General features: G+C 39.7%; 1 protein-coding gene across 1 annotated transcript; it reads left to right on the top strand.

Annotated features, from left to right (window-relative positions):
- The first annotated feature begins 13,778 nt into the window (after window positions 1–13,778).
- Window positions 13,779–15,753, top strand: LOC149264688 (transcription factor MYB15-like). The gene is made up of 3 exons (XM_089400389.1): window positions 13,779–13,911; window positions 14,004–14,133; window positions 15,078–15,753. Exons 1-3 carry the CDS (start codon window positions 13,779–13,781, stop codon window positions 15,751–15,753), a joined length of 939 nt encoding a protein of 312 aa, XP_089256515.1.
- Window positions 15,754–16,492: the final 739 nt, after the last annotated feature.

Here is a 16,492-nt window from a genome sequence, read left to right as displayed (position 1 = left end):
TGTGCTACTGCTTTTAGTTTCTTGGAGAAAGACTACTGCTGGTTGTTCTTGCATAATCAAGTTTTTTATCATTCTGTGTTTTGAGGGACTGTTGAGTCCTCTGACATTCCAGGATGTGAGCTTCATGGAGATTGCGTTGAGGGTTTGAAGAACTTTGTCAGCTTGGGAAATAACCCCGAATCCATTAATGTCTCCCCAATTGTTATTGTTCTTTGAAGGTCTGTTTTCCGGCCTCTTTTCTTTGTTTCTTTCATGATTTTTTTTCCATCCCAGTGACTACCACCTTGAATGCCCAAACTCTTGTGGTGATGTACTCGCGACAAGACTCCTTCAATTTTATCTATTTGCCAGAGGGGGATTGATTCATATTCTTTTTGTTTGCATGCATTCTCCAATTTGGAGATATCCAGCTTGGAGATATCAAACTCTTCTAAGTTTACATCTGCTCTGTCTTCCTCCATAGTGATCGGAATGTTTTGCTCCATTTCCTCAATATTATCATGAAGACTTAAGGCGAGAGCGGCATCAAGATCCATATCTGAAGCTATTTGATTTTCATTCAATTTGGATTTCCCTTTGGAGGGTAAAGGGGGGTCGAGATCTGAGACAGATTTGGTGAGCATCAGAGGGGAAGCATCTGCAGGTTTGGAGATGGTGGGATCCGAAGGAGATAAGGAGATGGATCGGTTGGGGGGGTTCAATGGGGATTTGATGGACCTGGATTTCAGAGTGGGATGGATTTGGTGAGTCCTGAGAGGCAAGAACCGTGAATCGGTTCTGGAGGTTCACCTTGGGTCCTGGATCAGGAATGGCCTGGTTTTTCTTGGCATGCCGACGACGAGTGGGGACTTTGGTATAGCCATCTTGATCCTTATTTGTCTCATTCGAAGGAATAGATGGCTGAACATTTAAGGGGCAGTCACGGAAGAGATGGCCGTGCTCATGACATTTTCTACAGCGAAAGGGGATATGTTCATAATCTAAAGACTGCTTCCATTCATAATCATCGTGAAAGAGACTTACCGTGTCTGCAAGCGTCTTGGTTAGGTGCATCTTGACGCATATCCTGGCATAGGAGGTGTATTTGCGAGATTTTGTTTCGGTAGCAACTTTGATAAATGTCTCCAGCTTGTTGCCTATATCAGCCAGTGTCTCTTCTTTCCAATATTCCACAGGAAGTGAATACATTCGAATCCAAACAGGGGCCCAGCTGAAGTCTTCTTTATCCGGATTGAATCTTGGCTTCCATTCAGTTAGATACAGACCGGAGGAGTTGAAGAAGTACGGGCCACCTTCAAATACTTTCGTTTTATCTTCGAGACAGTTGAAAATAGCTGTGAAGAAACCCTTTGGGCCAAGCTGCAACGTCACTTGTCCTTTTGGCTTCCATTTGGAAGCTATCCAGCCTTGTAAGGCTTTCTCTGTGGGCCAAAATCCCAGAAACTTTCCAATGAGAGCGTAGTCCTGCATGTATTGTATTTCGCTATTGATACGGTGGCTGGGAAGATCCACCTTGATTGATTCTGCCGCTTTGGGTATGCAGGTCCTGGAAGTCGCTTTGGTCTTGGATGATTCCGCATTGGTGTATTTGTCCTTGTTTTCTGTGTCCTCTGCATTCTGGGCTGCATGCTGCTGTTCTGTCTGCGTCCTTTGCTGGTTTTCTTCTGTGTTTAAACCTGTGTATGCAGTGGGCTGGATCACAGGCTTTTGCTTGTTGTCAGTCATATGTGTGTCCCGTGGAGGGGAGGCAGAGCTCTCCCCTCCTGCGTCTGGTATCATTTGCGGCCGTCAATGGAGAGACCTGCAGAATCGATGGCAGGTCGAAAAAATGGCGGCTAGGTTTTTTGTTGTCCTCTAGCGTATCGCCTCAGAGCGCATTTTTTCATTCCTCGATATTAGGCTAGTTATTGAGTTCAAGGGGGTTTTGTTTATGTTTGGGGGATGGTTGATCTATTCAAGAAGAGTTGGCATACAAAGTGTAAGAAGTTCAAACCATTGGGCATGGAGTCGATGAATGTGAACTGAAGGGTGCGTTTTCCTTGGCAGAAGAGGGGAATATGGAGCAAGATAGCTACGCATGGCACAATGATTAAATGCTGGAACAAGGATGAGATGGAGGTTAGGGGATGAGAGGCAATTAAGGATCTCTCATCCAGCCAAAGAGGGAAAGTGGATGAAGACTATATAGGAGCAATGAAGGATTCCTAAATAGCATTTAGAAATGAGAAATAGCTTAAACATGGTCAGTTAAGTATGCATATTTATCACTAATTCAGAGGAAAACATAGAAAAGTTACAAGAATTGAGCACAGAGGGCATGAAAGCCAGCTCTGAACTATTCCTTCTTCCTGCAACTTAGATTATGATATACAGATGATACAGATACATATAAACTGATAAACAGAGGGAGGAAAGACTTATTGAATCATGAGCAAGAACATGAATTCCACATCAAGCTCTTCAGCCATTGAAAGCACAACCAGCTAGTTCAGATGCAAATATTCTAGCCATCTTTGATTATAGAAGTTCTTAAGCTTATAGCGCAAGTCTGGAATGAGAAATACAACCTACCCACCCTTTACACTATCTAGAGGGTGGTATAAATAGAGAAAATATCTAAAAATATGTACAAACAGCAGATCTGAGGGCAGATCTGGAGAAATGAATGATTGTAACCTAACATTTATTGGAATAAATGAAAAAATATCTATCTAACAGCTGCGTAGGGACAACAACCTCAAGAATGAATTAATATGGTCCTTTGGAGCTCTGCGCTGGCAATTTTCCATAACTGCGCCTTGGGAACTTGCAGCGCTGCTCTCAGGTGTCTTTATACACTGTTCTGGCAATAATTGGGCTTTAAACACTTGAATTGCCCCTCTAGGCGGTTCTGCTACTGTAGAGTGGCTTTAATGCTCATAACTGTGATTTGGTGGGCTTTGATGGCTCTGAGCTGCTTTATTGACTTTGATGGGGACCTCTTTAACGTTCTGCTGCTACGGGCTGCTGATATTTTGATCTGATACTCTTTGCCACTTCCTCTGATACACTTTGACACTGAATTAGGCCACTTTCTCTCTCTGATACTCTTTAACTGTCTAATCGCCCCTTTATCTGCCAATTTAATGCAAGAAAATCTGCTGCAAATGCTTCTGTGGCCTTTAGGATGCTATCGGTGCTTGGCCGACAAAAAATGATGCTTAAATCTTCAAAAAATGCTGCGAAACGGAGGAGAAATGCGTGCTAATAGATTGTTGAGGCAAAACCATGCGTTTGGATGTATTATGGGCATGAAGTGATTTCAAAATAGCCAAGGAAAGCATCGTTCCTTTGCAGTTGTGGCGGGCGGGAGTGTTGTATAAACAAAACATTAATAAATGCCCCTCTCCTTATAACGCGCGAATGCTTAAAAAACATGAATTTTCATTGAAAATTGGCACTGCCGCAACACTGTGCATTCTATTAAATCATGGCCGTTCGATCGCGCGAAGGTAGATCCAACGACTGGCACTAAATCGGCGATCGGCGATCGACGGATCCCAAACCATAATGCCTCCGATGAGCGATGAACCCCGTGGACCCGAAATGCATTATAGGCTCCCTTTTGATTTATATCGGGTCTGGCCCATCGACGAACTCTTATTGGTGGATTTGAATGAAAATGGGCATCGGACCCGAAACCCATTCAAACTGCATTTATATACCATTTCGGCTCCGGCCCATCGGGAGCCTTCTTTTCGCTGCACTAGGGGCCCTTACGGACCTGAAAACTTTATAAGTCGTGCCTTTATAATATTTTGGCTCCACTGGTCAGAGCCATATACATGGCGTGATCGCCGATATAATATGTGTCGTTGATTTGGTGAGGGCGATGGATGGTTGAGATTGAGTCGGCACTTCGCTATCAGCGGGGTCATGGGGGCTGGACATTATATACATATGACTGCCGATGAGATATCGCAATCGGCGATTGGCGGACCATTTGTTGGGCTTATATACATTGTTTGCAACCATGCGATGCGCTGATCGGCGAAATCGCAATCAGCCTTTATTGATCGGACACCCATATATGCATTGTGTTAACACACAACTCCCCTCCCGACTGTGATATCGCATCGGAGGGGGTCCAAATAGAACTCTTTTGCAATCGGAGCAAGCATTTTATTAAAATGCAAAGGAAAAATGAATTTGGAGGGGTCTCCTTTGGCATGTTAAATGGCTTACAAGGCATCGGAAGGGGTCCGATGGCCCAAAAAGGAGGAATTCATGCCTTGGAAGGATTTCTAAAGGCACTTGGGAGGATTTCAATGGTTTTGAGAAGGATTTTAGGCCTTTAAAAGGGTTTGTGCCTTGGAAAAGGTAGAAAGAAGGCCAAACGATGGTTTTTATACATATGAAGGGAATCTATGCTTTTGTGAAGGAACCAAAAAGCATTAGAGGGGTTTTATGGAGTGATGAAGGGCTTTATGCATCGGAAGGAGTCCGAAATGCATCTGGAAGATGGTTAGAGGAGGGCATTGTGGGTTCTTGCTGAGTTTCTGATAAACTTAGCAATTCCCAAGGATGTATACGGTTATCTTTCAACCAGGGGGAGGGCATAAGTATATAGGGGAGTTATATACATAGCTTTAGTAGGGGAAGGGGAAATAGATAGGGAGCTACATAGTAAAGTTAATAGTTAATATGACAATGATGAGAAAAAACGCTAAGTATGATGTCTTAGGCTATCAATGGGGGAAAATGATTGATAGAAGAAGTATGGACCTTCCTTGAGTGAAGCAGGTCTTCACCAAGGCAAATGATATGGAGAATGATGAAACTAAGAGGTATCAAGCAGATCTTGACCTCTTTGGGGGAAGTTAGTGAGTGAATTGGGGAAAGAGGAAGAAGGGGAGTTAGACATGCCTCGCTTGAAGTCCTCCAACTGAAAAACTGCCTCAAACCAAAAATGAATTGCTTACCAAAAATTGGAACACAGCAGTGGCATTTAGACTAACACACTTTCATTTACAGTTCTTTGGCCATCTGTAGCAAATATGGAGCATTGCAGCATGCATTGTATGACATATTTGGCATGTAAAAATGTCAATCATGAAAGATGATTAACTTGCTGCAGCAGGAGGCTAACAGTGGCTCCACTTGGGGATGGCTTTTCCTTGTGAAAAGCCAAGAACAGCAGGTCAAACTGCCTTGTATTCAATTGTTGCTGTGCTCTACAAAATTCTCTTGGCTGGCTGCCTTATTGATCCTACCTACCTACCCTAACCAACACTTACTTTGTTGTTAGGTGAAATGAAATAACCAATGCAGCCACTTAAGCAATAAAAACATGAGTGGGCTTTGCTGCTTGTGCTTGCTGGTGAGACCAACTGAGATCTTGCAATCTGATGTGGCTTTGTTAATCTTTGAGAAGATCAGGAAGCTACTGACCTCCTTTGTTGTGTTTAAACACTGTACAAAACTGTCCTGCAACATATATATACAATTGCTAGGCTGAAATAAAGGACTGTACAAAAATTTGGGACAACCATCATGCCTTTGAATAGGGAAATCATCAACAACTTGATACTGAACCTTGCAGCCTGCTACTAGAGAAGAGCACTGATTTACTTCATCATCCAACCTACCAGCAGATGGGTCATACCAAACTTGGAATGATACCTGCAATTCATTACAAACAGGCTCAGATGGCACTTGACTGATTTGCACTTGCTACTCCTTCTCTTCTTTACATAATTTAGATGACTCAAAACAAAGCGACAGTGGAGCAATTCTAATCATTTGATCACACGCTGCTGCTTCCGAGTACTCCTTTTTAATCTGACTTTCAATGGCACTTTAGGGTTGCAAAACTAGAGGTAATACATTTTGAACAATGATTTGATCATCCTCCAGATGGTCAATATCAACACTTGCTGATACTTGCTTATTAATTGCATGATAGTTCTCCTTAATAAATTGAAAAGATTCAAAACAGAAAGGTAAAGTTCCTTCACTGAAATCAAAACACTCTGCGCTTTCCTTCTTTACTTCATAGCCGATCTGGGCAAGCTGATCACGGGATTCAAGCTGCTGAACTTGAACTTCGCTTCCTGCCAGAATAGGATCTGATTCTTCTGCAAGGCTGATTCAGTCATTATGCTCATCACCATCAAAATACTCATCATATTTTGGCAAGCAGCTGAAAGAGGGGAAGCTATTGTATTCATATAGCATATCCGGAGACTGCTCCTTCACGTATGGCTGTATGAATACATCATCTGTTCTGTGGTAGGTTTGTTCGTGAATGTCACTACTTTCCTCTTGCACAACAGATGTGTCCTGGCACTCTAAACTTTCTACTTTCATTGTGATCAACTGCATCATTTCCTTTGATTGCTTTAACAAACTATGAAGTTTCTCTTCTTGCTCTGCCTTGCGCTGTTCTTTTCTCCTCTTCAGATTTGCCTCCACGTCCACAGTGATGTCCTGCATTCGTTTCAAAGTGGATGGGCATCTTTCTCTCAAACGGAATTCCATCTCTGGGTCAAATGCTCTAGGATACTGCAATAGAGCTAAATCAGGGGGAGGTCTTATATTCAAAGGCATAGAAAGACAAACTTGATTAAATCGTTCAGAAAATTGCTGAACAGATTCATTTGGACGCCTTTCTAACTGATTATATTCTTCGATGAGCGAGAGGAAATTGATTTTAATCATCCATCTATCAAGGAAGAGCTTGGAACACTGCTGAAGATTTGAGATGCTGGCCTCAGGTAATGCTTTAAACCAAGTCCTAACTTCACCTTGCAAAGAAAGGGCAAATAGTCTAAGACTGACATCTTCATCTTCTACTTCAAATATATTAAGATAATCTTCAAAAGCCTGGATATGTTTCTGGGCAGTAATACCATTTTCTCCATCAAATCTAGGGAGATACTCAGGATGATTTGCAGGCAAAGGATTCATCACAGGAGGCAAAATGAGAGGCTTATATCTATCAGGAACTTTACGAGACACAGGAGTATATACAGGAACTGTAAGACTGGGCTCTATTTTTAGTTCCTCCTTGGCCATATGATGATCTTCCACAGCATTTGAAGACTGCTGTTCTAATGTGCAAGGAGGCTTTTCAACAACATTTTCCAAAGGAAAAACATAAAAATCCGATATAAAATTGTCTTTAAAATACAATATACACAACAAAACTTTATGGAGGAGAAAAAACATGACCTCTTGGATAATAATCCAGGTCAAAAGCCTGATTTGCTCATAAATTTCTTTTGGGTTCATCTCTCCAGCGGAGTCTTTATTGTGAGTGGAGTTGCCAAGTGGATGAATTAACCTTGAAGTGCCTGATCTCTGTCCACCGTCACAGATCAGAGCTAAACATGAGAAGCTCTGAAGAAAAGGAACACTTTCTCCAGAAAACAAGGCAAACTGATCAAAATTGGGGGTATACAGTAATAAACAAATGATTTCAGGTCCCTAGTGGAGTCGCCATTATGTTATCACTCAGGTTGTTCCCTTTGACTCCTAAGGGAATACGGCCGAGGTAACCACAAACCAATCTTTGGACTGCAGGTCCTAGCCTACCTGCAGTCAGAGAGGGCTCTCTCTTTATGATTTAGCTTTGTTGAAGATGATATTAGGCTAGTTATTGAGTTCAAGGGGGTTTTGTTTATGTTTGGTGGGATGGTTGATCTATTCAAGCAGAGTTGGCATACAAAGTGTAAGAAGTTCAAACCATTGGGCATGGAGTCGATGAACGTGAACTGAAGGGTGCGTTTTCCTTGACAGAAGAGGGGAATATGGAGCAGGATAGCTATGCATGGCACAATGATTAAATGCTGGAACAAGGATGAGATGGAGGTTAGGGGATGAGAGGCAATTAAGGATCTCTCATCCAGCCAAAGAGGGAAAGTGGATGAAGACTATATAGGAGCAATGAAGGATTCCTAAACAGCATTCAGAAATGAGAAATAGCTTAAACATGATCAATTAAGTATGCATATTTATCACTAATTCAGAGGAAAACATAGAAGAGTTACAAGAATTGAGCACAGAGGGCATGAAAGCCAGCTCTGAACTATTCCTTCTTCCTGCAACTTAGATTATGATATACAGATGATACAGATACATATAAACTGATAAACAGAGGGAGGAAAGACTTATTGAACCATGAGCAAGCACATGAATTCCACATCAAGATCTTCAGCTATTGAAAGCACAACCAGCCAGTTCAGATGCAAATATTCCAGCCATCTTTGATTACAGAAGTTCTTAAGCTTATAGCGCAAGTCTGGAATGAGAAATACAACCAACCCACCCTTTACACTATCCAGAGGGTGGTATAAATAGAAAAAATATCTAAAAATATGTACAAACAGCAGATCTGAAGGCTGATCTAGAGAAATGAATGATTGTAACCTAACATTTATTGGAATAAATGAAAAAATATCTATCTAACAGCTGCGCAGGGACAACAGCCTCAAGAATGAATTAATATGGTCCTTTGGAGCTCTGCGCTGGCAATTTTCCATAACTGCGCCTTGGGAACTTGCAGCGCTGCTCTCAGGTGTCTTTATACACTGTTCTGGCAATAACTGGGCTTTAAACACTTGAATTGCCCCTCTAGGCAGTTCTGCTGCTGTAGAGTGGCTTTAATGCTCATAACTGCGATCTGGTGGGCTTTGATGGCTCTGAGCTGCTTTATTGACTTTGATGGGGGCCTCTTTAATGTTCTGCTGCTTTGGGCTACTGATATTTTGATCTGATACTCTTTGCCGCTTCCTCTGATACACTTTGACACTGAATTAGGCCACTTTCTCTCTCTGATACTCTTTAACTGTCTAATCGCCCCTTTATCTGCCAATTTAATGCAAGAAAATCTGCTGCAAATGCTTCCGTGGCCTTTGGGATGCTATCGGCGCTTGGCCGATCAAAAATGATGCTTAAATCTTCAAAAAATGCTGCGAAACGGAGGAGAAATGCGTGCTAATAGATTGCTAAGGCAAAACCATGCGTTTGGATGTATTATGGGCATGAAGCGATTTCAAAATAGCCAAGGAAAGCATCGTTCCTTTGTAGTTGTGGCGGGCAGGAGTGTTGTATAAACAAAACTTTAACAAATGCCCCTTTCCTTATAATGCGCGAATGCTTAAAAAACATGAATTTTCATTGAAAATTGGCAGTGCCGCAACACTGTGCATTCTATTAAATCATGGCCGTTGGATCGCGCGAAGGCAGATCCAACGACTGGCACTAAATCGGCAGTCGGCGATCGAAGGATCCCAAACCATAATGCCTCCGATGAGCGATGAACCCCGCGGACCCGAAATGCATTATAGGCTCCCTTTTGATTTATATCGGGTCCGGCCCATCGGCGAACTCTTATCGGTGGATTTGAATGAAAATGGGCATCGGACCCGAAACCCATTCAAACTGCATTTATATACCATTTCGGCTCTGGCCCGTCGGGAGCCTTCTTTTCACTGCACTAGGGGCCCTTACGGACCCGAAAACTTTATAAGCCATGCCTTTATAATATTTCGGCTCCGCTGGTCGGAGCCATATACGTGGGGTGGTCGCGGATATAATATGGGCCGTTGATTTGGTGAGGGCGATGGATGGCTGAGATTGAGTCGGCATTTTGCTATCAGCGGGGTCATGGGGGTTGGACATTATATACATATGACTGCCGATGCGATATCACAATCGGCGATCGGCGAACCATTTGTCGAGCTTATATACATTGTTTGCAACCATGCGATACGCCGATCGGCGAAATCGCAATCGGCCTTTATTGATCGGACTCCCATATATGCATTGTGTTAACACACAACTCCCCTCCCGACTGCGATATCGCATCGGAGGGGGTCCAAATAGAACTCTTTTGCAATCGGAGCAAGCATTTTATTAAAATGCAAAGGAAAAATGAATTCGGAGGGGTCTCCTTTGGCATGTTAAATGGCTTACAAGGCATCAGAAGGGGTCCGATGGCCCAAAAAGGAGGAATTCATGCCTTGGAAGGATTTCTAAAGGCACTTGGGAGGATTTCAATGGATTTGAGAAGGATTTTAGGCCTTTAAAAGGGTTTGTGCCTTGGAAAAGGTAGAAACAAGGCCAAAAGATGGTTTTTATACATATGAAGGGAATCTATGCTTTTGTGAAGGAACCAAAAAGCATTAGAGGGGTTTTATGGAGTGATGAAGGGCTTTATGCATCGGAAGGAGTCCGAAATGCATCTGGAAGATGGTTAGAGGAGGGCATTGTGGGTTCTTGCTGAGTTTCTGATAAACTTAGCAATTCCCGAGGATGTATATGGTTATCTTTCAACCAGGGGGAGGGGATAAGTATATAGGGGAGTTATATACATAGCTTTAGTAGGGGAAGGGGAAATAGATAGGGAGCTACATAGTAAAGTTAATAGTTAATATGACAATGATGAGAAAAAACGCTAAGTATGATGTCTTAGGCTATCAATGGGGGAAAATGATTGATAGAAGAAGTATGGACCTTCCTTGAGTGAAGCAGGTCTTCACCAAGGCAAATGATATGGAGAATGATGAAACTAAGAGGTATCAAGCAGCTCTTGACCTCTTTGGGGGAAGTTAGTGAGTGATTTGGGGAAAGAGGAAGAAGGGGAGTTAGACATGCCTCGCTTGAAGTCCTCCAACTGAAAAACTGCCTCAAACCAAAAATGAATTGCTTACCAAAAATTGGAACACAGCAGTGGCATTTAGACTAGCACACTTTCATGGACAGTTCTTTGGCCATCTGTAGCAAATATGGAGCATTGCAGCATGCATTGTACGACATATTTGGCATGTAAAAATGTCAATCATGAAAGATGATTAACCTGCTGCAGCAGGAGGCTAACACATAATACACTAAAACATCCTTTGTCTTTGGGATTTTGGATGCCTTTTGTAGTGAACCTTGAGTATAATTTCCCAATTATAGATATGGTTCTTATACCTCCCCCACTTGAACCACTCCCTTGTTTACTTCCGATATCAAATTTGTGCTCGTAACTTTGAGAGGTAAAATTTCGGAATGAGCCTTCATGTGCATCAATACATCACAATATTTAGCCAAATGACCATATATTTGGCACCTCTAACACCTAAAATAAATTCCTTCGTAGTCAAGTAATTACAACTTCTCCTCTCCTTGACCGATATCTATCATGTATTCTAACCCTTCATGGAGGTCAATATTGATCATGATACATGCCAATGATTTTTTTCCCATGGATAGGTAGGAGGTTTCATGGTTAAGATAAATTCCCAATGAATTCCCTAGATTTTTGAAGGTCACCTCATCCAATTTGGGAATAGACCGAGAAAGCATACCCAAATTGGGACGATATCGATCTTTTCTCTGTTAGCATCGAAAAGGACTAAAAATTGAATATTACTATTGTAGATTCTATTTTCCAAACTATCTAAGAAGTTCCTTTTTCCTCGTAAGGATAATTGAATTTCAACTGTGTCCATCCTTTTGGTAACAAGGAAGTTGTAGGGGGGTTTCTAACATGAGTAGCTAAATCTCTTTCCACCCATGCTTTTAAGGAATTCATGCTAAACTTTCTACCCCTTGCTCAGTCTAACAAGGTTTTTTTTGCCATTTTTGTATTGTTATTGATCATAATGTCTAATCCTAATACCAAATTTAACTTTGGGTGGTTAGGATTCTTCGTCACAAAATATATTTTTTCCTCTTTGTGTGTCACAACCTAGCTTTTGTTGATTTCAAGCCTCCTCTTGCTCCTATGCTAAACTCCTTCTCTAGTCCCCTTTCTCTTCTTTCTGCTGACTTCTAACCATCACCTTCTTTGTCAACCAAGACCTCCTCGAGGAAACTTTCTCAGGATGATTGCAATTCCTCGACTGGTGGAAAAATTGATTCAAGAAAATCCCTTGTGTATAAAAAATCTTTATTAGAGACAGAACTTCGAGATACTTCAAGGAGATACTCAAAAAAATGACCTTCTATTTTAGTGCGAGGAATACAAGGAATCAGACTTGATAGGGGGATGTACCTTAGAATTCATTTTTTGAAAATCATAGAGAGTTATGGCCTTGACACTCCATTGTGAGGACCGGGTCTTGCGAAAGCCCCAAATCTGGAAAGTCAAAAGAGAACACCTCAACTTCCTTTTCTCTAGATGTCTCTCATACCTTTTCCATGGGAATGTCTTCTAAAAAAGACGCGGAATGGGGGACCAAAAATGAAAATCCTTTGTATCTTTCACTGTCTTTCCTCACCTTCAATTCTAGAATAGTTTACGAGATCATACCTTTATTGCTGCCTTTTAGTTCCTAGTTTATCATCTCTGTTACCTCGTCTACATTCCTCTTAGAGAAATTGACACATCAACCATGGACTTACATAAAAAGCATTTCCAACCTTATATTCAAAAATTGGTAATTGGGAAACACCAATGTACTTGGACTTTTCTCCACCCCAAAAAGGCTTCAACACAAGCCAACACTGCTCGACCCAGGTCAGGTTCAAGATCCTTGCTACTCATATACAACGTATTCTGCTCCCATCATTCGACCCTCCTTATTATTATTTAATATATAGAAAAGATTCTTATAATTATATTATTTAAAATAATCTGATATAATTAAGTAGCCATAAGTTTTCACTCTTATAATAATATTACAGATTAAACTTACCTCTTTATTTAAAAGAAACCATTTTAAATTATGCTCAAAATCAAATTTATAAATTATAAATTTATAATATTATATTATTTTATATGCTTTATTTAGTTTTTATAAATTATCTTATAAAATTATTTAGTTTAATTAGACACATTATACACATTCGTACTCCACTAAAGAACTTAACAAGTTAAAAAATTCAACGAATATATATTATTAATGGAAAAGTTATGGCTTAAAAATCCAATCCTTTTAACTATAAATCTTGTAATGTCCATTGAAATTATATCCGAAGTAGGTTAAAAAATTACCGGTGAACATCTAATAAAACTCGTTTATCCATTAAGGCATAACTGGGAGGTTGAAACGTGTGAAACGAAAATGTAATAAAATTCTTGGCTGATAAAGTACCTAAATAGTAAACAACATGTTCAAATTTTATTGGTGAAAATTCAACTAAATCCCTATCGAATGGATTGGAGGGAAAGTCGCATCCGTTTTTCAGGTTCTGTCAACCTGAAAACTATTGGTTCACATTGCGGCACAGATCACTCGACCGCCGTTTTAAATTGTTCCGATAGTTATACAACATGCCTGGAATTCCTCGTGGCCTCCTAATGAACATAGATGGTCCACAATGACATCCCGCCGTATTTCTTTAGCCGCCCAGAGAGCGACCCGCGACTTCTTTCAATAATGTTGCATTCATCTTTTTAATTGTTTTCTTTTTTTACAATTCAGTGGTATATTTTTATGGTGAGATTATTGTTTGGAGTTTATTTGTCTTTGTTTTCTTGCTAATTTAATGGTATGATTTAGAAATTCACATTGTTAATGTTTTTAATTGTTTTTGTTTTTACAAATTCAACCATTTTAATGAGATCATTGTTTGCAATATATTTGTTTCTGGTAAAAATAGAAATCCGGAAAATTTTCAACACCCTGTTTTTAAATATTTAATTCAAATTGCTTTTTAAAATATTTAATGGTGACGTGCTGGTCTTCACTAGCTAATTCTATATTCGATATATAGTCAAAGGCCCAGCAAAACACGAGCGAGCAGGCTGAGTGCCAGGATAGCAGATCGTTGGGTGTGGAGTTGCAGAAGAGAATATATCTAAGATGGGTAGAGCTCCTTGCTGCTCAAAACAAGGGCTTAATCAGGGGCCCTGGAAGGTCGAGGAGGATACGATTCTGGGCGATTACATTCGAATTCATGGCGCTGGAGGATGGAGAGATCTCCCCCAAAAAGCAGGTGAGTTGCAACAAATCTGCAATAGCAGTGTGTTGATAGAGTCTTAAATAGGTATTGATGGGTTAAATCAGCCGAGAGAAGTTGTTTTGCAGGTCTTCAGCGCTGTGGAAAGAGTTGTAGATTACGTTGGATCAATTATCTTTGCCCCGACATTAAACGTGGTAATATTTCCATCGATGAGGAGGACATCATTATTCGGATGCATCGCCTTCTCGGTAATAGGTATGTGGAGTAATTGTGTGAACCAGATTTACGAATTTTCAAGGGGAGAGGTTTATTTTACAATTTTGTATGAGATGTGTAATTTTGTGTGTGGGTTTATTTTTGAATTCTATTTTGGTCGGGTGTTTTTTTTAAATAAAAATAAATTATGTTTTAATTAAGAAACAAAGAAAAAATTATTTTAAGTCCAAGAGGCTAAAGATATTCTATAGGACATATTACTTCTTCATGTGCTTATGTATTCCGCTTTTATGTACTTTTTTTTTTTGTTGATGATTAAACACTTCAATATACCTAATTACCTTTGTGGAACTTATTCATAACAAAAGCTTTTATCTCTTTACTGTTTACAGTACACATGTTCAAGCAAATACCCCATGGCTTATCCATAATAAAAGCTTTTATCTCTACTGTTTATAGTACACATGTTGAAGCCAAGACCCCATTTACTAAACCATTGGTTATTTTGCTGCATCTAAGTCTTCTTTCTTGTGCACAATATGTAATTAAATACAACCTTAGGTCATCTACCCTCTTCCATTTCCTCAGTTTTTATTAAATACCTTATGACTCTTATCATAGCAATTGCTTCAATAGGAACAACCTCTGTTTCACTTAGATAAAATAGAAAAAAGAATACCTGTCAATTCATAGAGGAACACACTGCAAATTTACATCTAACTTTATGCTGAGTTGTGAAATAAACAATAATATTATTAATATTATAAACAATATTATCAATAACATTGTAATCAATATTGTCAATACTTTATTAATATTATAATTAAGATGGTTATAAAATTATTATTGTTATTGATCGAAAATATCTTAATTGTTTTAGTAAAATAAAAATTAATCATTTTAGTAAAATAAAAATAAAGATTTCCAATCTCATGGGTCAAAAACATTTTTGATGCTGATTTGTGACACATATTACCATGCAGGTGGTCACTGATAGCAGGCCGTTTGCCTGGGCGGACAGACAACGAAATCAAGAACCACTGGAACTTTCATCTGCAAAAGAAGGTGCCACCAATCCAGGGATCTCAAAGAAAGAAAACGTTAAAAATTGAGCCGCTCAAACCCCGACCTATCAGAATAAAAACTCCGGTGAAACACACTGAAATGGTAAACCGAAATTCTTGCAACAGTTCTGGTTGCGGTACCTGTACAAGTTCAGACCATCCCCTCAATTTTTTTACTAATCAAGAAATTGTGAATTCGTCCGAGTCATTTTCTAACCTAGTAGTGGAGGATCCGATCGCAGAAGAACATCCAGAGCAGAGAGCCGTTGCGAATCTGGGAGATGTTAATCTCGTGGAAACAGAAGTAAGAAATTTTACCTCAGCTGACCAGCAAGCCCCAAATTGCGATCAGTTTGCAGGAAATCCAGCCCCAATAGCGGAAAGTTTTGATTTGTACGAGCCACTGTCTCCCGACTGTAATATGCTAGCTCCTGTGTCCTTTTGCTTGACAGATTTTGAAATGGAAGAGTTCAACATAGGAGAAGAAACGAAAAAGTACGAAGGTATGGGTTCTGAACAATGGCCGTTTGTCAACGGAGGGTCGAGATCCGCCGCACATCACGTAGATTGGATTCATGAATTCGATTATATATGAAAGTAACATTTTAAAAAATTGAATGAATCTTGAACAAATATGCAAACGCGGAAATTGAAGTCTCGTTTTTTTTATCTATTATTCGTCGCAATTGTGGTAACTGTCGTGTTCAGTGTCAATTTCATTTGGCCTCCGGATTTTTTTTCTAATTATATATATATATATACATAGTGTCAATTTCATTTGGCCTCCGGAGTTTTTTTCTAATTTTATATATATATATATATATATCATGTTGTGAATTGACTCATTCATCTAATAAATCGAGTTTCAAATCCCAGTGATGTGATCTTGATAAACTCGTCTTTAGAAAGCACATGGAATAATTGGTTTTAATAAAAAAAATATTTTTAAGATTTAAAACCATGATTCCAAAATAATATAGACAAAATATGCAAGTTTTTCTCATCTATATATCATGTAAAGGTGAATATAACAAAATGACATCGAAATACATAATCAATGAGGCTCTAAATCATTTCTAGAGTCCAAAAACAATGCTCTAAGCTATGGGGTCAGTGACCTACTAGAAGTCTACATATCAATGATCAACAACATGATCACTCCTTAGCATGATAAAACTCATCACCACCACTAGACAAGAGATCATCAACATGAGCTACATAAATAATATGGCTCAGAGTTTGAGGACTCCTAAACCTCCTCTACAACTTTAGTAGTAGTAGTAGCAAAAAGACATCAAAACTAAAAATCAGTAATGAACATGGTCACTCATCAA

Source organism: Pinus tabuliformis, chromosome 6 (genome assembly GCF_031772625.1).
Source record: "Pinus tabuliformis cultivar Carrire ecotype Pingquan chromosome 6, CPIR1, whole genome shotgun sequence".
NCBI classification, from domain to species: domain Eukaryota; kingdom Viridiplantae; phylum Streptophyta; class Pinopsida; order Pinales; family Pinaceae; genus Pinus; species Pinus tabuliformis.
The sequence above is the reverse complement of the archived record's forward strand: the minus strand, read 5'-3'. Positions and strand labels throughout refer to the sequence as shown.